At 48.9% G+C, this 23,200-nt stretch overlaps 1 protein-coding gene across 7 annotated transcripts in view; it reads left to right on the top strand.

Moving 5' to 3' along the window:
• Window positions 1–23,200, top strand: part of LOC110507115 (breast carcinoma-amplified sequence 3) — a 353,145-nt gene that overhangs the window by 201,096 nt on the left and 128,849 nt on the right. Inside the window, exon 25 of one of the 7 annotated variants that reach the window (XM_036965508.1) lies at window positions 20,879–21,966. The exons of the other annotated variants lie outside the window; for them this stretch is intronic. Coding sequence (XP_036821403.1) covers window positions 20,879–20,889 — 11 coding nt within the window. The 3' untranslated portion in view covers window positions 20,890–21,966. Of the gene's footprint in view, window positions 1–20,878; window positions 21,967–23,200 lie in introns of those variants that run through there. 7 annotated transcript variants of the gene reach the window in all.

The raw sequence follows: 23,200 nt of genomic DNA, 5'->3' as shown, positions 1-23,200 counted from the left end.
ACAGTACTGCTGGCTAGCATCTCAATTACTGTGTGTGTATTCTCTGTGGTGATTCATTCCACAACTATCCAGTGGTCATAAGTAGATGATACTTACTGTGGAGGATACTTCCTGTAGAGGATACCTCCTGTAAATCAAATCAAATGTATTTGTCACATACACATGGTTAGCAGATGTTAATGCGAGTGTAGCGAGATGCTTGTGCTTCTAGTTCCGACCATGCAGTAATATCTAACAAGTAATATAACCTAACAATTTCACAACTACCTTATACACACAAGTGTAAAGGAACGAATACGAATATGTACGTAGAAATATATGAATGAGTGATGCCCGAACGGCATAGGCAAGAGGCAGTAGATGGTATAGAGTACAGTATATACATATGAGATGTGTAATGTAGGGTATGAAAACATTATATACAATGGCATTGTTTAAAGTGGCTAGTGATACATTTAATTACATCAAGACGGCAAGATGCAGTAGATGGTATAGCGTACAGTATATACATATGAGATGAGTAATGTAGGTTATGTAAGCATTATATAAAGTGGCTAGTGATAAATTGATTACATAAATGTTTCCATTATTAAAGTGGCTAGAGTTGAGTCAGTATGTTGGCAGCAGCCAGCCTGATGGCCTTGAGATAGAAGCTGTTTTTCAGTCTCTCGGTCCCTGCTTTGATGCACCTGTACTGACCTCGCCTTCTGGATGATGGCGGGGTGAACAGGCAGTGGATCGGGTGGTTGTTGTCCTTGATGATATTTTTGGCCTTCCTGTGACATCAGGTGGTGTAGGTGTCCTGGAGGGCAGGTAGTTTGCCCCCGGTAATGCATTGTGCAGACCTCATTACCCTCTGGAGAGCCTTACGGTTATGGGCGGAGCAGTTGCCGTACCAGGCGGTGAGACAGCCCGACAGGATGCTCTCGATTGTGCATCTGTAAAAGTTTGTGAGTGTATTTGGTGACAAGCTGAATTTCTTCAGCCTCCTGAGGTTGAAGAGGCGCTTCTGCGCCTTCTTCACGATGCTGTCTGTGTGGGTGGAACAATTCAGTTTGTCTGTGATGTGTACGCCGAGGAACTTAAAACTTTCCACCTTCTCCACTACTGTCCCGTCAATGTAGATAGGGGGCTGCTCCCTCTGCTGTTTCCTGAAGTCCACGATCATCTCCTTTGTTTTGTTGACATTGAGTGTGAGGTAATTTTCCTAACACCACACTCCTAGGGCCCTCACCTCCTCCCTGTAGGCCGTCTCGTCGTTGTTGGTAATCAAGCCTACCACTGTAGTGTCGTCTGCAAACTTGTTAATTGAGTTGGAGGCGTGCATGGCCACGCAGTCGTGGGTGATTAGGGAGTACAGGAGAGGGCTGAGAACGCACCCTTGTGGGGACCCAGTGTTGAGGATCAGCGGGATGGAGATGTTGTTACCTACCCTCACCACCTGGGGGCTGCCCGTCAGGAAGTCCAGGACCCAGTTGCACAGGGTGGGGAGCTTAATGATGAGTTTGGAGGGTACTATGGTGTTAAATGCTGAGCTGTAATCAATGAACAGCATTCCTCTTGTCCAGATGGGGTGTGCAGTGTGATGGCGATTGCGTCGTCTGTGGACCTATTGGGGCGGTAAGCAAATTGGAGTGAGTCTAGGGTGTCAGGTAGGGTGGAGGTGATATGATCCTTAACTAGTCTCTCAAAACACTTCATGATGACGAAAGTGAGTGCTACAGGGCGGTAGTCATTTAGCTCAGTTACCTTTGCTTTCTTTTTAACAGGAACAATGATGGCCCTCTTGAAACATGTGGGGACAGCAAACTGGGATAAGGATTGATTGAATATGTCTGTAAACACACCAGCCAGCTGGTCTGCGCGGCTGGGGATGGCCATCTGGGCCTGCAGCCTTGCGAGGGTTAACACGTTTAAACGTTTTACTCACATTGGCTACAGTGAAGGAGAGCTCGCAGATTTTGGTAGCGCGCCGTGTCAGTGGCACTGTATTGTCCTCAAAGCGAGCAAAAAAGTTGTTTAGTCTGTCTGGGAGCAAGGCATCGTGATCCGCGACGGGGCTGGTTTTTCTTTCGTAGTTTGTGATTGACTGTAGACCCTGCCATATACCTCTCGTGTCTGAGCCGTTGAATTGCGACTCCACTTTATCTCTATACTGACGCTTAGTTTGTTGTTTGATTGCCTTGCGGAGAAAATAGCTACACTGTTTGTATTTGGTCATGTTTCCGGTCACCTTGCCCTGATTAGAGGATACTTCCTGTGGAGGATACTTCCTGTGGAGGATAAGTCCTGTAGAGGATACCTCCTGTAGAGGATACCTCCTGTAGAGGATACCTCCTGTAGAGGATATATGTCTCTACTGGTGCCACTGAATCCTGCTACCACAGATTAGAGAGTAGCTCCCTAGTACTGTCTTCTAAACATCTTACCGGCCCACACACTCTGTCTCATAATCAGCTGATGATGCACTATGGTACACCTAGGGCCCCGGCTCATGTCCACCAGGCTTGTGTGTGTGTTTTGTTGGAACGTGTACTTGTTTGTGCCCATGTGCTTATATATGTTTCTCCCATCCATATCAACCATGATCGATCAAAACAGATAAGACTGTGGTCACCACGCTCTACATTGTTTTCAGATGGAAATTCTAAGTGGCTGCACCATCAGAATCAAGTGAGTCCTTGGGTCTTTTAAGTGTCACAAAAAGGTTCAAATTAGAGACTGGTCTTTGAAGCCTGAGTGTGTGGGATATTCTTTAACCCTATGTAGTCTGGGACTGTGTCGTTCCTGCTTAACAAAGGTGTGCTCGCATCACAGGTCAACTGGTGCACATGTTCTGGAGAAGGAAAAAATGATCTAGGCTCCTACTTCAGTGAGTTAGGAGCTAGGGGTCATAATGGAACCAGAACCACATAGTATCAGGAAGGTAGGAACTATGGGAAGGGGCTATAGGCTGGAATGGAACCAGACACATGCATCAGTGAGTTAGTTAGCCAGCCAGCCAGTTAGCCACCTAGTCAGTCAACCAGTCAGTCAGTGAGTACAGTTCTTCCAGTAGTGAGAGTTGGCATATGGAGCCTATCTTTGCAGGGCTGTTGTGACGCCACTCTCTGACCTCCAGATTGAAGGGATCTGTGCACCGCCACAGGCACACTGCTGCGCCGCTGCTGCTTGCAGTGTGGGCCGTGTCACTTAGCATTGTGTTCAGATCACTATTCAATAGAGAAGAGTGGAGAGGTGATGCTGAGTGGAGGGAAAAGAGGAGAGGAAAGGGGAGAGAGGAGAGGTGATTGAGAGTGGAGAGGAAAGGGGAGAGGAGAGGTGATGCAGAGTGGAGAGGAAAGGGGAGAGGAGAGGTGATGCAGAGTGGAGGGAAAAGAGGAGAGGAAAGGGGGAGAGGAGAGGTGATGCAGAGTGGAGAGGAAAGGGGAGAGGAGAGGTGATGCAGAGTGGAGAGGAAAGGGGAGAGGAGAGGTGATGCAGAGTGGAGGGAAAAGAGGAGAGGAAAGGGGGAGAGGAGAGGTGATGCTGAGTGGAGGGAAAAGAGGAGCGGAAAGGGGAGGGGAGAGGTGATGCAGAGTGGACGGAAAGGGGGAGTGGAGAGGAGAGGTGATGGAGAGAAGGGAAAAGAGGAGAGGAAAGGGGGAGAGGAGAGGTGATGCTGAGTGGAGGGAAAAGAGGAGAGGAAAGGGGAGGGGGGAGGTGATGTAGAGTGGAGGGAAAGGGGGAGTGGAGAGGAGAGGTGATGGAGAGAAGGGAAAAGATGAGAGGAAAGGTGAGGGGAGAGGTGATGCAGAGTGGAGGGAAAGGGGGAGTGGAGAGGAGAGGTGATGGAGAGAAGGGAAAAGAGGAGAGGAAAGGGGAGAGGAGATGTGATGCAGAGTGGAGGGAAAAGAGAGGAGGAAAGGGGAGGGGAGAGGTGATGCTGAGTGGAGGGAAAAGAGGAGAGGAAAGGGGAGGGGAGAGGTGATGCAGAGTGGAGGGAAAGGGGGAGTGGAGAGGTGATGGAGAGAAGGGAAATAGGAAAGGAAAGGGGAGAGGAGAGGTGATGCAGAGTGGAGGGAAAGGTGGAGAGGAGAGGTGATGGAGAGAAGGGAAAAGAGGAAAGGAAAGGTGGAGAGGAGAGGTGATGCAGAGTGGAGGGAAAAGAGGAGAGGAAAGGGGGAGAGGTGATGCAGAGTGGAGGGAAAAGGGGAGAGGTGATGCAGAGTGGAGGGAAAAGAGGAGAGGAAAGGGGGAGAGGTGATGCAGAGTGGAGGGAAAGAGGAGAGGAAAGGGGGAGAGGTGATGCAGAGTGGAGGGAAAGAGGAGAGGAAAGGGGGAGAGGTGATGCAGAGTGGGGGGAAAAGAGGAGAGGAAAGGGGAGAGGAGAGGTGATGCTGAGTGGAGGGAAAATAAGAGAGGAAAGGGGAAAGGGGAGAGGAGATGTGATGCAGAGTGGAGGGAAAAGAGGAGAGGAAAGGGGAGAGGTGATGCAGAGTGGAGGGAAAAGAGGAGAGGAAAGGGGAGAGGTGATGCAGAGTGGGGGGAAAGAGGAGAGGAAAGGTGATGCAGAGTGGAGGGAAAAGAGGAGAGGAAAGGGGGAGAGGTGATGCAGAGTGGAGGGAAAAGAGGAGAGGAAAGGGGGAGAGGTGATGCAGAGTGGAGGGGAAAGAGGAGAGGAGAGGTGATGCTGAGTGGAGGGAAATAGGAGAGGAAAGGGGATGCTGAGTGGAGGGAAAAGAGGAGAGGAAAGGGGAGGGGAGAGATGATGCTGAGTGGATGGAAAAGAGGAGAGGAAAGGGGGAGAGGAGAGGTGATGCAGAGTGGAGGGAAAAGAGGAGAGGGGAGGGGAGAGGTGATGCTGAGTGGAGGGAAAATAGGAGAGGAAAGGGGGAGAGGAGAGGTGATGCAGAGTGGAGGGAAAAGAGGAGAGGAAAGGGGGAGAGGAGAGGTGATGGAGAGTGGGGGGAAAAGAGGAGAGGAAAGGGGAGAGGTGATGCAGAGTGGGGGGAAAAGAGGAGAGGAAAGGGGAGAGGTGATGCAGAGTGGAGGGAAAAGAAGAGAGGAAAGGGGAGAGGTGATGCAGAGTGGAGGGAAAGGGGGAGTGGAGAGGTGATGGAGAGAAGGGAAAAGAGGAAAGGAAAGGGGAGGGGAGAGGTGATGCAGAGTGGAGGGAAAGGGGGAGTGGAGAGGTGATGGAGAGAAGGGAAAAGAGGAAAGGAAAGGGGAGGGGAGAGGTGATGCAGAGTGGAGGGAAAAGAAGAGAGGAAAGGGGAGAGGTGATGCAGAGTGGAGGGAAAAGAGGAGAGGAAAGGGGAGAGATGATGCAGAGTGGGGGGAAAAGAGGAAAGGAAATGGGAGAGGTGATGCAGAGTGGAGGGAAAAGAGGAGAGGAAAGGGGAGAGGTGATGCAGAGTGGGGGGAAAAGAGGAGAGGAAAGGGGAGAGGAGAGGTGATGCAGAGTGGAGGGAAAAGAGGAGAGGAAAGGGGAGAGGTGATGCAGAGTGGGGGGAAAGAGGGGAGGAAAGGGGAGAGGAGAGGTGATGCAGAGTGGAGGGAAAAGAGGAGAGGAAAGGGGGAGAGGAGAGGTGATGCAGAGTGGAGGGAAAAGAGGAGAGGAAAGGGGGAGAGGAGAGGTGATGCAGAGTGGAGGGGAAAGAGGAGAGGAAAGGGGAGAGGAGAGGTGATGCAGAGTGGAGGGAAAGGGGGAGTGGAGAGGTGATGCTGAGTGGAGGGAAAAGAGGAGAGGAAAGGGAGAGGAGAGGTGATGGATAGTGGAGGGAAAAGAGGAGAGGAAAGGGGGAGAGGAGAGGTGATGCAGAGTGGAGGGAAAAGAGGAGAGGAAAGGGAGAGGAAAGGGGATGCTGAGTGGAGGGAAAGAGGAGAGGAAAGGGGAGGGGAGAGGTGATGGAGAGTGGAGGGAAAAGAGGAGAGGAAAGGGGAGAGGTGATGGAGAGTGGAGGGAAACGGGGAGAGAAGATATATTCATCCCTGTGTGTTAAGGACAGGGTATTGGGGCCGGCGGGGGATTTTGTTTGTGCCAATAGGATGCATGTGTATGTTTTTTAGGTGAAATATGTTTTTTAGGTGAAATATGTGGTCAAACATGGATTTCAGGCTAATATCATCTGGTGGTGACTTGGTTAAAAATGTGAAATGATAGGTGCTGTGGTGTGGTACTGAGCTGGAAAACTGTGCTGTGCTGGGAAGCTGTGCTGTGCTGGGAAGCTGTGCCTGGTGGTGCTGTGTTCTGAGCCTGTCCTGTCTTACTGTGTGACTGATAGCAAACATATGGCTGTGTTTAGTAAGCCTAATGAGATCAGAACCAACCAGAGGATCAAGCCTTTTAATGGCAAAACCACATTCTGATTCCTATTGAAGAGCCAGGATTTGGGTTTAGGGAGGGAGGGAGAGGGAGAAGATTTGAGGGATGGAGAGAATGAGGGAGGATGGGAGGGAGAGAATGAGGGTGGATCCCAGTTCTTGCTCTACCCTACTGAGCTGTTTGTCCTGCATGAAGTCATTCCCACCAGTCTTTTTCTCGCTCTCTCTTTTTTCTCATCCTTCCCTCCTGTGTGTGCTGCCGTCCTCACCTCTCCTGACATCTCTGCCTCATCACCAGCTATGTGAAGTGACAGTCCACATCCTGGGGTGGCTAGCAGGGGCTGGTATAGCACTGCAAAAGAGCAGCACGACAGACAGACAGACAGACAGACACTGACAGACCTTGACAGACTGACCTTGACAGACTGACAGACCTTGACAGACCCAGACAGACTGACAGACCTTGACAGACCTTGACAGACCTTGACAGACCTTGACAGACCTTGACAGACTGACAGACCTTGACAGACCCAGACAGACTGACAGACCTTGACAGACCCAGACAGACTGACAGACCTTGACAGACCCAGACAGACTGACAGACTTTGACAGACCCAGACAGACAGACCTTGACAGACCCAGACAAACAGACCTTGACAGACCTTGACAGACCCAGACAGACAGACCTTGACAGACCCAGACAGACAGACCTTGACAGACCTTGACAGACAGACAGACAGACTCACTCACTCACTCACTCACTCACTCACTCACCTCTTTGTACACACCGCGGGCCATTCCCCCTCCCTTCTCCCCAGTCTTAATTCCTAAACGTATTTGCTCCAGTTGCTGCTGGGCGCTGCAGGGCTGGCTGTGGGGAGGGCCCTTCACACACTACTGCCCCGGACCCACTACACACACTCATGTACTCACACACACCACACAAACACACACACACAGGGCAATAACCAGACGGAGAGGGAGACAGGGCCAAGTGCACTGCTTATCTGTACAGGAGGGTTCAGTGAACTGGACAGCCAGGGAGGGCACCTCAGCCTGGTACTACCCAGCACTGCCCAGTCAAGTGAGCCAATGCCCCCCTTCCACTGACACGTATGGAGGTGGCAAAGGTGGCAGGGGAATAGTCAGCAGGGGCTAAGGGGCTACTCTGTTCCCATGACTGTCTCCTCTGGGATGAAGAGGAGTGTGAGGCGCTAGAGAAAGGGAGATTGGTATGTCTAAATTCATGCTCTACCCCTTTGAAATTTTTATATATTTTTCTCCATCTCCCTCTTTCCTCCCTGTCTCTCGCTGTCTCCCTATTCCCTCCGTCTCTCGCTGTCTATCTCTTTCCTCTGTCTCTATCTCTCTCTCTCTCTCTCTCTCTCTCATGCTCTCTCTCTCCTCACTCTCTCCTCCCTTTCTCTCTCTCTCTCCTCCCTATCTCGCTCTCTCCTCCCTATCTCGCTCTCTCTCTCACTATGTCTCTCTCTCACACACACACGCACTCTGTCACTGGCCTCAGACCAGAGTAGTACACTCTACTTCACCCAACCTGTTTAAGAGGCTGTAAAACTAATTGCTAGGAAAACAGGTCGTCCCATGAGACTCAAACAAGGATTATAATTTCCTCAAACATGCAAAAAGATGTCCACAATCATCAACCATGCTCCCATGAGACACTCTCTCTTTCCTGAGTTATTTTTAAGTGCTACACTTTTTAAGTGCTCTCATATGAATATCAAGACATTTTCTCACTCAAGTAGCTCCATTACTTTTTACTCCCAAAGTTATTTTACAAGTTTGTTTGTTTCAGTTAAGCAAGCGTGGAGGAAAATTTGTCCTAAATATCACACCGAAATCTCCTGTTGCCCTGCCTTTGCCCTTGTGGAAGCAGAGAAGAAGAAATAGAGGACGGAGAGAGATGAAAAGGTCTGGGGATCTCGTGAAAATCTAAAATAAATCTCCCGGAGCAGAGAGGTTAACCCCTTCAGCCAGCGGAGGCCTTGAAGTGGAGCGGCCATATTGTTAATTGTCGACGATGGGCTTAGGGAAAGGTGGTAACAATTTAACCCCAGCACTGGGCTGCTGGGTGCTGCTCCATACCTGGCCTCGCCTATCAGGTGTTTGCAGATGTTGTTGGAGTCTCGATGGGGGAAAGGACACGAAAACCTTGCAGATGAGAGGCCGACTTAACCACCCGATAATGCGTTTGCTCAGCCGATTGCTCTCTAATTGGCAGGGGGGCGGAAAACAGAAGCTCAGCGACTGGACAGCTGGAGCGGTTACCGCGGCCATTTTTGAACGTATGCTCACAGACAGAAGCTCGCAATTATACTCCAGCTCTCCTTCCCGCGGTGGGGATGACGTCACGACTGCTTTTCCTCTCCCGGATACGGAGCTGTCTCTATGGTTACAGATAAGACACCATAATCCACTCAGTCCTTGGCGACAGGTTTCAGCAGTGTTTAGAAGGTTTGTCAAGTAACTTAATCTGGAGCCATTTTCATGGTGTGCCCACTTTGTGTGCTTTGTACTACTGTATGTAAATATCCCATCCGTGTGACCAGTCACTCCTCAGCCTGGTCTATCATTGCATGGAAGCCCCTTAAAAACCAAACTTGGCAGTTAGAAAAACACAAAAACATAAAAAATGTCACTTTTGATCTAAGCTTTGTGTATAGTTCTGACTGCAGTGGTGGCGTCTGTATTTGTCAGCTCAGCTGCTGTGTGACGGGGTTGATGCCCCTAAATGTCACCTCCGCTTTGGGCTGCTGCTCTCCAGGTGAAACATTAGCCCATCACAGACAGGCAGACACAACACACTGGCAGGGCTGGCTGGTGCTGAGAAAGCACTTTGAACTGGTTGACTCCCTACACACACGCAGCACGCACGCACGCAGCACGCACGTATGTACGTTTGTCAGGCTTCCTACCTCTGATCATTTTAGGCAGATTCAAATCTGACCAGGTTCTTTTCAAGTTGTGGTGTTTGCGACCTAGCCTGATTCAACATAAAATATCAGCAAGGAACATTTTGATGAAGTGTAAAACCGGTAGCTGTTTGAGACATGTATAGCCACATAGGAGTGTGTAGCCTATGTTTCATATTGAGTGTGTTGACAGTTGACATTTAGAGGTGAGAACTGGTGCACTCAGACCCTCGCCTGACTGCTGCCCCGTTCCAGCCGTCAGTCCCAATACCCTGGCTAGCTGAGACGACAGAGCTGTGTGGCCATGTTGCTCCTCTTTCTCCATCTCTGAAGGCTCATTTAGCCAGCTCATTCTGACAACTCCTTGTTGGTGTGGGTGGTGACCACTGGCTTGGTCCCGTATTACCGGCCGGCCATGCCGAGAATTTGACATCCCAAATGGCACACTAGTCCCAATTTACGGCACTATTTTTGATAGGCTCTTGTCAAAAGTAGTGCACTATATAGGGAATAGGGTGCCATTTGGGACGCACCCATGTCTGTCAGAGCTCTCACCCATGGAAGGGTCTGGTGTGGGCCCTGCTGTCTCGTATCCCCAGACCGGAGCTGTGCTGAAGGACAAAGAGCACACCGGAGCGCGACAGAGACCCCTACAGTGTTGGAGGAACACTCTGTTGATCCTAAAACAACCCCTCGTCTGGGTCAACACACGCACTCACGGCTGGCTGGAGGTTATTGAAGCTGTTTGACAGGAAGCTTTGTATCACCTCTATATTATGGTAGAAGTCTTATTGCAACAGCGTTGAACATGCGTCCAGTATGTGGAGCCGACTCAAAGCATTGTTCAGTACTAGCTGTGACTAGGTCATGAAGTACTGAAGTTTACAGCCTGCTACAGTTAGAACACTACAGACCCAATACATCTACCTCCACGTGCGTTGAGCCCCTGAAAGCTGTCAAACCATCTCTTTTCCTCTGTCCTTCCCTGCTCTCTCTAGGACACACACATGCACACGCACACACCTTTTGCTCTTGTCCCTCTGTCCACATGGTCTGTGAGTGCAGCATCACTGATCTGTGAAGGCAAGAGGACGTTGCAGCATTCCTTCTCTCTCTCCTTTCCTCTTTCATTGTTTTCCTCTTCTGTTGTTTCTCTCTCCCTCATCCTCTGTCTCTCCTCCCTCTCTCTCTCTCTCCTCCCTCTCTCTCTCCTCTCTCTCTCCTCTCTCTCTCCTCTCTCTCTCCTCTCTCTCTCCTCTCTCTCCCTCTCCTTCCTCTCCTCCCTCTATCTCTCTCCTATCTCTCTCTCTCCTCTCTCTCTCTCTCTCCTCCATCTCTCACTCCTCCCTGTCTCTCTCTCCTCCCTGTCTCTCTCTCCTCCCTGTCTCTCTCTCTCCTCCTCCCTCTCTCTCCCCTCCTCCCTCTCTCTCTCCTCCCTCTCTCCTCCTCCCTCTCTCTCCTCCCTCTCTCTCTCCTCCCTGTCTCTCTCCTCCCTGTCTCTCTCTCCTTCCTCTCTCTCTCCCCTCTCTCTCTCCTCCCACTCTCTCTCTCCTCTCTCTCTCTTCTCTCTCCTCCCTCTCTCACTCCTCCCTCTCACTCCTCCCTCTCTCTCTCTCCTCCCTCTCTCTCTCTCCTCCCTCTCTCTCTCCTCCCTCTCTCTCTCTCCTCCCTCTCTCTCACTCTCTCCTCCCACTCTCTCGCTCTCCTCCCTCTCTCCTCTCTCTCTCTCTCTCTCTCTCTCTCTCTCTCTCTCCTCTCTCTCTCCTCTCTCTCTCTCTCCTCTCTCTCTCTCCTCCCTCTCTCTCTCCTCCCTCTCTCTCTCCTCCCTGTCTCTCTCTCCTCCCTCTCTCTCTCTCTCCTCCCACTCTCTCTCCTCCCTATCTCTCTCCTCCCTCCCTCCTCTCTCTCTCTCCTCTCTCTCTCTCCTCTCTCTCTCCTCTCTCTCTCTCTCTCCTCTCTCTCTCTCCTCTCTCTCTCCCCTCTCTCTCTCCTCTCTCTCCTCCCTCTCTCTCTCCTCTCTCTCTCCCCTCCCTATCTCTCTCTCTCTCTCTCTCTCTCTCTCTCTCTCTCTCTCTCTCTCTCTCTCCTCCCTCTCTCTCTCTCCTCCCTCTTTCCTCCCCTCTCTCCTCCCTCTCTCTCTCTCCTCCCTCTCTCTCTCCCCTCTCCTCCTTCTCCCCTGTCCCCAGTGGGGGTGTTGTTTGTAGAGCATTATAATTTATAACTCAACAGAGTGGATTTAATTTCAGCAGCACTGGACTCGCCAGCAGGGCGCCAGCCTGCAATCAGGAGAATCAGCAGCTAGCGGCCTCGAGCCCCCGCTGAATGGAAAGTATTATCACCAGCCACAAACGGACACTGTTTCTCCTCAGACAACTCCCTCGATGCTCCCCACCAGCGCCTCAGCGCCTCCCCGGCTTCTCTTTCATTCAGCTAGCTATTCCTGTCCTCCCCTAATCCTCCTCTTCTCTCTCTTTCTCTCTCTCTCTGTCATTGTAGTTGCTCTCTCTGTGTTTATGCTATCATGTTGTATTTTAAAGAGCTGTTATAAATGCTTATAGCATGTGTTCCAATGCTTATAACCACCTGTGTAATATTTATGGAGACATATAGTAGGCACTGTAAGTACACCCTATATGTCCATTTTAAACTGGTGACTCATATAAAGTGTAAGCAGTCGAATCTGTGGTTCTCTTCATGTTGACCAGTAGAACTACATACATGTCGTTTTGCTCTATGGCCCCCTGAGAGTTCTAAAGCAAAAAACTATAGGACATAGTCCTCCTCTCATCCGCCAACACTGTGTTCTGCCCCCTATCCTCCCTTCCTCCTCTATCCTGAGGAGTAATTCTCCATGGCCTGTCTAACAGTTGCAAAAATCTTTCGCTCATAAATCTCAATCTCTGTGACACGTGCCAGACAAAGGAACCTCCTGCACACTGCGGGAGGGATAGAAATGAGGATAGGGGGCAGAGGGAGAGAGAGAGAAAGAAAGAGAAAAAGAAAGAAAGAAATAGGGATGTTTCTGTCTCTTGCAGGTAGGCTTGGCACTATGAGTAATGTTATTGAAACACCAGGGTCAAAGCTGAAAGAGTTTTAGACATGCTGCTCCTGAAGTGAACATTTTACGTAATGAAATGATATGAGCACATAAATGTATCATGAATTAGTTGTTTGACTTTTGTGGTTGCGTTCATGTGTAATATTGTGTGTGTTGCTGTTTCAGTATACTACCTACACACAGTATTTTTCTTTCCAAAGCAAAGCGATCATATTCGTAAATGGAAGGCGAGCCTCCATCTTTCTCCGTTTAGCAAAATGAATACCCTGGATTTCCAACTCGCCTTTTGTTAACCTCAGTAATGACAAACTGAAATGCTTTAGAGACTGAAGAATAACACACATGGAACAACAACAAAAAAGGAGTCGACTACAAAAAGCCACAATTAGCTCATTACATTTGCTGGAAGTTTTGTAACCACATGAAATGAGAGGGAGAAGTACTTTTTCCCCTCTCTCTCTCTTTGTCTCTGTCTCTTTATTTCTCTCTCCCTTTCTCTCTGTCTCTCTGTTTGTCTGTCTCTGTGTTCTGTTTCTTGGTGAAGGGTTCAGCGGAAGGGTTCATCTCGTAAAGACTACATCGTGAGCATTTTTATTATCGAATATCTCCCCCATAATTGAAATGGTGTGGCCTGGTTTTGTCATTTGGCAGGCGGAAGAGTCTTTGGAGTGTCTGTGTGTGGTCACCTCCTGTCCGTTTTCTGTTGCCGCTTTGTTCTTACACTGTAAAAACACAAACATAAGAAGTGCCTTTTCTCACACACACACACACACACACACACACACAGACAGAGAGAGAGAGCAATCAACTTCAAGGTTTGTGTATGTGTGTTCAGGGCAATGTGAAAGTTAGCCTCGGCAGGCCAAGCTTTTTGGACAGACTTTTAGTTTAGCAGGGTAAATCTTCATCATAGTGAAGCAGATGATGGAATCAATCCAGAACAGAGGTTGCCTCCCAAATGGCACCCTGTTCACTACGAAGTTAAATTCTTTTGACTAGGGCTCTGGTGAAAAGTAGTGCACTATGTAAGAAGATCCTCAAATCCTGTTGGTCTCTTGGTAACCTGAGTGTTGTTGAGCGGGGGACAAGGGAGTAATAACTTCTCAAAATCTAAGTCCACAAATGACCCGTCGCCATGCCGACGTCTAAAGACGGCAGGCGAGGCCGAGATGGAGTGGCGGGATGGGGGATGCAGAACGGTAGAGCCCTCAGTTTCCGTTCCTCATCACTCTGCTACTCTAGTCGTAGTTGTTTCATTTAACATGGAGTTATGAAGTGTTAGGGAACCCTTTTAGTTTTAACGTCCCTAGGCAGCAGTTGTAGAGGAAGCATGTACTGTAGGAAAGTGTAAAGCAAAGGGCAATGTTATTTCTCCCTCACCTTCTCTCTCACCCTCTCTCTCTTTCTTGCTCTCTCTCTCTCTCTCTTTCCCTCTTTCTCGTTCTTTGTCTCCCTCCCTTTCAAATCATTTATCCTGGTAATGGCCTTTTTGCATGAACTGTGCCCAAACCTAATCAAAAGCTGAATGTGATAAATGGTGCCTGCTGAAGTCGTGTGTGTGTGTGTGTGTGTGTGTGTGTGTGTGTGTGTGTGTGTGTGTGTGTGTGTGTGTGTGTGTGTGTGTGTGTGTGTGTGTGTGTGTGTGTGTGTGTGTGTGTGCGCGCTCGTGCTCGCGCGCACACTGAGCTGTGCAGGCCAGTGAAAGCCCTAGAGACGGTGGAGGCTGATTGGAGGGCACGTGTGATGTGGCTGGGAGATCAAAAACACACACTTGATGAATGTGAGGCTGGCAGGAGGAGGGGGGGATGGATGGAGGAGGGGGGGGTGCCCTATGTTCTCTGTTCTCTGCTGCTGATCAAGGTCGTTCTTGGTTCATTAAATTCTGCCAAGAGGCTCACCCTCATAAGCAACTAAGAAATGTACACACACACACCCACTTGCATGAACCATCTCTCCTCTTTACTGTTCCTTGTTGGAGTGAATGCAGCTAATTCAAAAGCAAGACACACATTCCCCTCACTCCTTTCACTTCACACATGACGCGGCCCAACTCTTCACCCATCTGTCCGGCTGTGTGTTTAGGGCTGGCTGTCATGCAAGGCTAACATGGCACAGTGGGGCGAGCTCAGCATCTGGCCATGGCCGAGGGAGCTCGGCTGGAGCAAGACTCTTACTACACGGTATAATAGTAGTGTAAGCTGGCTGTATTAGAGATACTTTTAGTCATGTAGTGTATGTGAATAACTGCTCGTTTGAACATCTCATTCCAAAATCATTGTCATTTGCTACTGTAGTAGCCTCCACTCTTCTGGGAAGGCTTTCCACTAGATGTTGCAACATTGCTGCGGGGATTTGCTTCCATTCAGCCATGAGCATTAGTGAGGTCAGGCACTGATGTTGGGCGATTAGGCCTGAATCACATTGGGCGTTCAAATTCATCCCAAATGTGTTCAATGGGGTTGACGTCAAGGCTCTGTGCAGGCCAGTCAAGTTCTTCCAAACCGATCTCGACAAACCATTTCTGTATGGACCTCGCTTTATGCACGGGGGCATTGTCATGCTCAAACAGGAAAGGGCCTTCCCAAAAATGTTGTCACAAAGTTGGAAGCACAGAATCGTCTAGAATGTCATTGTATGCTGTAGCATTAAGATTTCCCTTCACTGGAACTAAGGGGCCTAGCCCGAACCATGGAAAACAGCCCCAGACCATTATTCCTACTCCACCAAACTTTACAGTTGGCACTATGCATTGGGGCAGATTGCGTTCACCTGGCATCTGCCAAACCCAGATTCGTCCGTCGGACTACCAGATGGTGAAGCATGATTCATCACTCCAGAGAACGCATTTCCACTGTTCCAGAGTCCAATGGTGGCGAGCTTTACACCACTCCAGCCAACGCTTGGCATTGTGCATGGTGATCTCAGGCTTGTGTGCGGCTGCTCGACCATGGAAACCCATGAAGTTCCCGACAAACAATTATTGTGCTGAAGTTGCTTCCATAGGGAGTTTGGAACCCGGTAGTGAGTGTTGCAACCGAGGACAGACGATTTTTACACGCTATGTGCTTCATTTCTCAGCGGTCCAATTCTGTGAGCTTGTGTGGCCGAGCCGTTGTTGCTCCTAGACATTTCCACTTCACAGTAACAGCATTTACAGCTGACCGGGGCAGCTCTAGCAGGGCAGAAATTTGACCAACTGACTTGTTGGAAAGGTGGCATCCTATGACAGTGCCACGTTGAAAGTCACTGAGCTCTTCAGTAAGGCCATTCTACTGGCAATGTTTGTCTATGGAGATTGCATGGCTGTGTGCTCGATTCTACACACCTGTCAGCAACAGGTGTGACTGAAATAGCCAAATCTGCTCATTTGAAGGGGTGTCCACATACCTTTGTATATATAGTTATGATAGAGAGAACCAATATGGCTGGAAAACGTGCTTCTACACCTGCATTGCTTGCTGTTTGGGGTTTTAGGCTGGGTTTCAGTACAGCACTTTGATATATCAGCTGATGTAAGAAGGACAATATAAATACATTTGAATTGATTTGAAAACATAGTACAAGAGGCACAGTAAAGATACAATTAAAATAGTTTGAGTATTTAACTCACATCACAGTTCCAGACACTATTGCTGCTGAAGAGCTCAGACACACAGAGAGCGCAGACACACACACACACACACACACACACACACACACACACACACACACACACACACACAGAGGACTGACACACACAGAGAGCTCAGACTCAGACACACACAGAGAGCTCAGACACACACACACAGAGAACGCAGACACACACACACAGAGAACACACACACACACACACACACACACACACACACACACACAGAGCTCAGACACACACACACACAGAGCTCAGACACACACACACACACACACACAGAGCTCAGACACACACACACACACACAGAGCTCAGACACACACACACACACACAGAGCTCAGACACACACACACACACACAGAGCTCAGACACACACACACACAGAGCTCAGACTCGGACACACACAGAGCTCAGACTCACACTCACACAGAGCTCAGACTCACACACACACACACACAAACAAAGTAGGTTATTTCACGCACCTCTGAGTTGTGATGGGGCTCTGATCCACAGAGTGACACCAACATAGCTGTTAGCTGTCCCATTAAAGGTTGAAGGTTGTTTTATTTAGTGTGAGCTCCTCTGAGCAGATGTATTGATGACATGTCAGTGTCTCTGCTCTCTTTCCCAGTGGTAAATGAGGCAGGTGACAGGGTGAGACCACAGTGGTTTGTTTACTGTAGATTCCAGAGGTGTCACCACAGGGATCACCCAATGACAGCAGAGGAGAGACTGAAAGTAGAAATGTGTCACAAAACTATAGAACTGGGGTGAAGAAAGAGAGGAGAGAGATGTGACCGGATAGAGTCTAACTCCAACTCCAGTTCTGGATAGCTACTGGGTGTGCAGGCTTTTGTTCCAGCCCAACACGAAGGTCAGTTTTCAACCCATGTTGGTTTAATGCTATCCCACTGTTAGTCCCATGACTATAGCTTCAATGCTAGCCTCACCATTGCCAGCTCCCTCCCTCCCCTAGCCTTTAAAGGTGGGACCATTAGCATGCAGCAAGGCGCTGACCTTTTTAACACAAACACCCATACACTGTCTGCATCTCCAATGGCACCCTGTGCCCTTAGGCCCTGGTCAGAAGTAGTGCACTATGTAGGGAACTGGTGCCATTTGAGATGCAGATAAAACGGACTCTGTTTAAGTCACTGAATGTCATTCAAGGCTCTTAGTATGTTATGTGTTAATGGTATTCTACTGTTCACCAGACCTGGAGCAGTAATGGCCACTGGGCCTGACGTTCTGGAGGTGACATGAGCATATTGACACTAATGGTTCTTACAGCTCTGCTGGGCTGGTTGCCTCCCTCCTCTGTCCTCCATAAACATGAGCCTAGTGAGCGTCTGTAATGTAGTGTTCACCGCACCACTGTCCTGTGCTAATATAGTCAGTCACTTCCATTAGGATGGGCTCTCTATCGTATCCCTCTCATCTCCTCTTGTGGTCCGTAGTCTCTACCCGCTCCGCTCCGCTCATGATTCTATTAGAGAGCAGCAGGTTCTGTCCTTTCTATCTGGGCCACTGTGTGTTGTTGTCTGTGTGCCCTGTACCCGTTAGGAATAGAAATGCCCCGCTCTTTAACAAATCTGTTTCAACAAACTAGCAGAAAATGTTCTGCCACATTCAGCTTTTGCATTCTGAAAAGATGGTTGAGAAGCCATCATACTTTTGTTTTTAGAGACCGACAGAGACGCAGGCAGAGACGCAGGCAGAGACGCAGGCAGAGACGCAGGCAGAGACGCAGACAGAGACCGGCAGGCAGGCAGACAGACAGACAGGAAGAGACCGGCAGGCAGAGACCGGCAGGCAGACAGACAGATGGGCAGGCAGAGACCGGCAGACAGAGACCGGCAGACAGAGACAGGCAGACAGAGACCGGCAGACGGGCAGACAGAGACAGGCATGCAGAGACCGGCAGACGGGCAGACAGAGACAGGCAGGCAGAGACCGGCAGACGGGCAGACAGAGACAGGCAAGCAGAGACCGGCAGACAGAGACCGGCAGACAGAGACAGGCAGGCAGAGACCGGCAGACGGGCAGACAGACGGACAGGCAGAGACCGGCAGGCAGGCAGGCAGACAGACAGACAGGCAGAGACCGGCAGGCAGGCAGACAGACAGACGCAGGCAGAGACAGGCAGGCAGAGACAGGCAGGCAGGCAGACAGACAGACAGACACAGACAGGCAGAGACCGGCAGGCAGGCAGGCAGGCAGGCAGACAGACAGACAGACAGAGACATATTTTGCATTTTTATTGTGGGGTGGGTGATGCTGTTTGTCACCTCCTTAAACACAAGTGGTGTGATGGTCCTGGTCAAGGGATTGGTTGTGGTTGTTTTGTTGAAGTACAGCTCCCTGGTTTCTCTCTCTGTTTTTCTTTGTAGAACGGAGCAGACTGACCAGTTGTCTGGTCTTCATGTCAGTAGAAACGCTGCAGTCTCATATTATACTATACTTAGTATACTTTGTTGTGCTTCTACAATTCTCCATCTCTGTCATACTGATTTGAGGCATTTCTCCTAGCCTAGTCCAATGTTTTTGGGTCCAAAAATGTTCTTAGTGTCGCTACAGGACTGGGCCCCACACATAACTAACCCGCGCGCACACACACTTTTAATTTAGTTTCCTGCGGTTACCCAAGCTCAACTCTCCCTTTTCCTGTGACATGCCGGTGCATGTTAAACACGGGTTATTTATAATCTGGGCTTTCTCTCTCTCACACACACACACACACACACACACACACACACACACACACACACGTCCTCTTCCCCTCTTAATTGTCAGTGCACATTGCTGCCGACCCTCTTCCTGTGTATCCCCCCCTCTCTTCCTCAGTGGCACGTAATGGGGCTCACCCCAGACACACACACACTGGACTGCTGTGTGACTGTCCGCTGGTAGTATGAGAAAGACAGAGAGAGAGAGAGCAGAAGCAACGTTGAACTTTAAGCTAACAAAAGCAAAGCACTCAGTGAAGCACTGCTCTTTGTGTAGCTGATGATGTGAGCGACACTTAGCAAGATTGTGATCATTTCCATTTTAATTCCAATCAATTCAGAAAGTTGGAATTGGAATTTCAATGTACGTCCTGAATTGACTGGGATTGAAATGGAACTAATCCCAACCCTGACTCAGTGTTGATGTGTGTGTCTGTCTTTTTATATGACCATTCATGTGTGTGTTTAAAGATCAGCCAGAGATGCCATACCCACCACATCTCTTTCTCACACTCAGGCGGTGCATGTGGGGGGTGGGTTGGCTTGCCAGTTTGGGAGCATGATTAGTGAGCAGACAGACGGAGAGAGGCAGACTCATCTGAGGAGGGGAGAGATGGAAGCAGACAGACGGAGAGACAGACTCATCTGAGGAGGGGAGAGATGGAAGCAGACAGACGGAGAGACAGACTCATCTGAGGAGGGGAGAGATGGAAGCAGACAGACGGAGAGACAGACTCATCTGAGGAGGGGAGAGATGGAAGCAGACAGACGGAGAGAGACTCATCTGAGGAGGGGAGAGATGGAAGTAGACAGACGGAGAGACAGACTCATCTGAGGAGGGGAGAGATGGGAGCAGTAGTTCACGTAGGGGTCAGAGCTGCTGCTCCCTCATTTCATTTTAATTGAGTTAAGATGGGCAAATATGAGCTCTGCTGCACACTGCACTCATTATCCATACAGGCCTGTACACACACACACACACACTCACACACACACACACACAGAAGGCATGTACACACACAGCAGGCACGCACGCACACACACTAACACACACACACAGCAGACACACACACACACACACACACACACACACACACACACACACACACACACACACAGCAGGCACGCACACACACACACACAGGACCTGCTCAGAATTAGACCACTAACAGACAGGCAGCACAGACCACTACTTGCAACACACACACACACAAACACTTTTGCATTACTCAGCGACACAACCAGTCACACATGAGCGTGTTTCCACTCCAACACATGAACACATGAAAACTGTGCTAAAGGTTTGCATTTGAGTTTCCAGTCGTCACTGCTATGACATTATATAATTAAGCAATAAGGACATAGGGGGTGTAGTATATGGCCAATATACCACGGCTAAGGGCTTTTCTTAAGCACGATGCAAAGTGGAGTGCCTGGATTCAGCCCTTAGCCGTGGTATATTGGCCATATATCACAAACCCCTGAGGTGCCTTATTGCTATTATAAACTGCTTACCAATGTAATTAGAGCAGTAAAACTAAATGTTTTGTCATACCCGTGGTATACCACGGCTGTCAACCAATCAGCATTCAGGGCTTTAACCAAGTTGGTTTGTGCATAAGGACAGCCTTTAGCCGTGGTATATTGGCCATATACCACACCCCCTCGGGTCTTATTGCTTAAATACAACAGTTACCCTGATGCCAGTCAGAGCCTGTGTATTTGTGCGTCCTAAAACTGTATTTGTGCGTCCTAAAACTGTATTTGTGCGTCCTAAAACTGTGTATTTGTGCGTCCTTTGTGTGTGTAGTTTGAGTCTATTGTACAGTTTCTATTATTCCTGGTTCTAAGCTGGAGCTGAGCTGGTACAGGTTGCTGTCCTGTCTCCTCGGTGCCTTGCCTCTCTTATTCAGAAGGCACCATCGCCAGCATAATGGGACATTTAGAAGAACTGAAAGAAATCACTTTTCTTTTTCACTTGTCTTGGAAACAGTAAAAGGTTTTCCCGGCCTTGGATACACTAAAGAGGCGTGTCCAGACTCTATCTACTAGGCTTCTGATAGGCTGCATGTGCCCGTCACTCAGAATGACACCGCCCCCTGCCAAAACAATAGCTCAGTAAAATGATGGAATGGATTTGCATGCTGCTTAAAAAAAACAACAAAGGAGAAGAAATTTAAAACACAACTGTTTTTTGTTTTTTTTGTGTGTTTTGTTTTCTGCAGGTATATCCTAAAGGAGGTCCGCTCTGCCCGTATTTATATTTATTTGTCATTTCGATTTATTTTGCTCTCCTTTTATATTCTAAAGCATGCATGTCCATTTCACCATCTCCGACCCTCCACTTCCTTTATTGATTTGCCATCACTGTGAGAGAGTGAAGAGGAAAGGCGAGAGGAGAGATGGAGGAGAGGACCACGGGCCAGCGCTGGGTGGTTGCATAGAGTACAGAGGACGTCTGTCTGTCTGTCTGTCTGTCAGGGTCTGTCTGTCTGTCTGTCAGGGTCTGTCTGTCTGTCTGTCTGTCAGGGTCTGTCTGTCAGGGTCTGTCTGTCTGTCTGTCTGTGCCAGCCAGCCAGCCAGCCAGCCAGTCAGCCATGAGGGTAGGACCACTAGAAGAGACCCTTTGCCCCACTGTAAAAAAAAGCACACCGGTTGCAGCAGTCCAAAGTTGTGTTCAGGAGCCTATAGACACAGTCGTCTCCATGTCAGCTCAGAGATTGACCCCAACATGGCCATCAGGTCAGTGCAGTGTCAGGGTACTACTAGCCTGCAGCTGTATACTGAGAGAAACTGTGAGAGTGAAAGTGGCCCCAGCTGCCTCTCTCGTTGTGTTCTGGATGCGTTGTATTGCTAGATATGGGTAGGCACAGTGAACACTGAACAGTATTTGCCGTTAGGGGCTGGGAACAGGGCACATAATATAGTATGGCTTTATGAGCAGAACATGTGTTTTTCTTTTCTTTTTGACCAAGGCGGTGCACATGAAGGTCAGGGCTATGTGGAGATGACCTCCTATGTATGAGAGTAGCGCTCTCCTCCCTCTGTCAAAATATGCCCCCCTTCCCTCTCCAACACTACACTGAGTGTACAAAACATTAGGAACACCTTCATAATATTGAGTTGCTCCCCCCTTTTGCCCTCAGAACAGCCTCAATTTATCAGGGCATGGACTGTGCCAGGTGTCGAAAGCTTTCCACAGGGATGCCTGCCCATGTTCACGCCAATACTTCCCACAGTTGTGCAAAGTTGGCTGGATGTCCTTTGGGTGGTAGTAGACAATTCTTGATACACACGGGAAACTGTTGTGTGTGGAAAAACCCAGCAACGTTGCAGTTCTTGACACACTCAAACCAGTGCGTCTGGCACCTACTACCATAAAGGCTCTTCAATCTTTTGCCTTGCCCATTCACCCTCTGAATGGCACACATACACAATCCATGTCTCAAGGCTTAAAAATCCTTCTTTAACCCGTCTCCTCCCCTTCATCTACACTGATTGAAGAGGATTTAACAGGTGACATCAATAAGGGATCACAGCTTTCACCTGGTCAGTCTATGTCATGGAAAGATCAGGTGTTCCCAATGTTCTGTACTCTCAGTGGACAGTCAGATGTTTTCCTCCATCACCCCTGTCCTGTTGTTAATGTCTTTATGGTAGAGATATATGCTAGCTAAGCCCCTCTCACACCCCTACCAGGAGCGCTTTTGTTTAGACTGTCGCTCACAACGTTCAAATTTATTTAGGATATTCTTCTGTAGCCGTGATATTTGTAACGTCTGTTTCCATGCTGTCCTGTGCTGTATGCACGGTAATGTTAAAATTGCTGTACAGTAACATTGTTGCATTGTTTACATTACGTGATGACATTATAACACGATATTGACATTGATGGATTGTATAATATATGGACATTGTCAGTGTTGATCTAATGTTGTGTGCCTGTAGAGACATTAAAGCATAAGGAGAAGTCTGTGTTTGTCACTTTTGTGGCGCACACGCGTAGATGAATGCGTGTGTGCGTGCGTGCGTGCGTGCGTGAGTGCGTGTGTGCGTGCGTGTGTGTGCATGCAGTCAGTGATGGGAAAAGTAACCAATTGTCATACCTGAGTAAAATTTAAGATACCTTAATTGAAAATGACTCAAGTAAAAGTATTATTCACCCAGTAAAATACTACTTGAGTAAAAGTCAAAAAAGTATTTGGTTTTAAATATACTTAAGTATCAAAAGTAAAAGTATAAATTATTTCAAATTCCTTATATTAAGCAAATTTATGGATAGCCAGGGGCACACTCCAACACTCAGACATCATTTACAGATAGCCAGGGCCACACTCCAACACTCAGACATCATTTACAGATAGTCAGGGGTACACTCCAACACTGAGACATCATTTACAGATAGTCAGGGGTACACTCCAACACTGAGACATCATTTACAGATAGTCAGGGGTACACTCCAACACTGAGACATCATTTACAGATAGTCAGGGGTACACTACAACACTCAGACATCATTTACAGATAGTCAGGGGTACACTCCAACA

Source organism: Oncorhynchus mykiss, chromosome 27 (assembly GCF_013265735.2).
Source record: "Oncorhynchus mykiss isolate Arlee chromosome 27, USDA_OmykA_1.1, whole genome shotgun sequence".
NCBI lineage: Eukaryota > Metazoa > Chordata > Actinopteri > Salmoniformes > Salmonidae > Oncorhynchus > Oncorhynchus mykiss.
The sequence above is the reverse complement of the archived record's forward strand: the minus strand, read 5'-3'. Positions and strand labels throughout refer to the sequence as shown.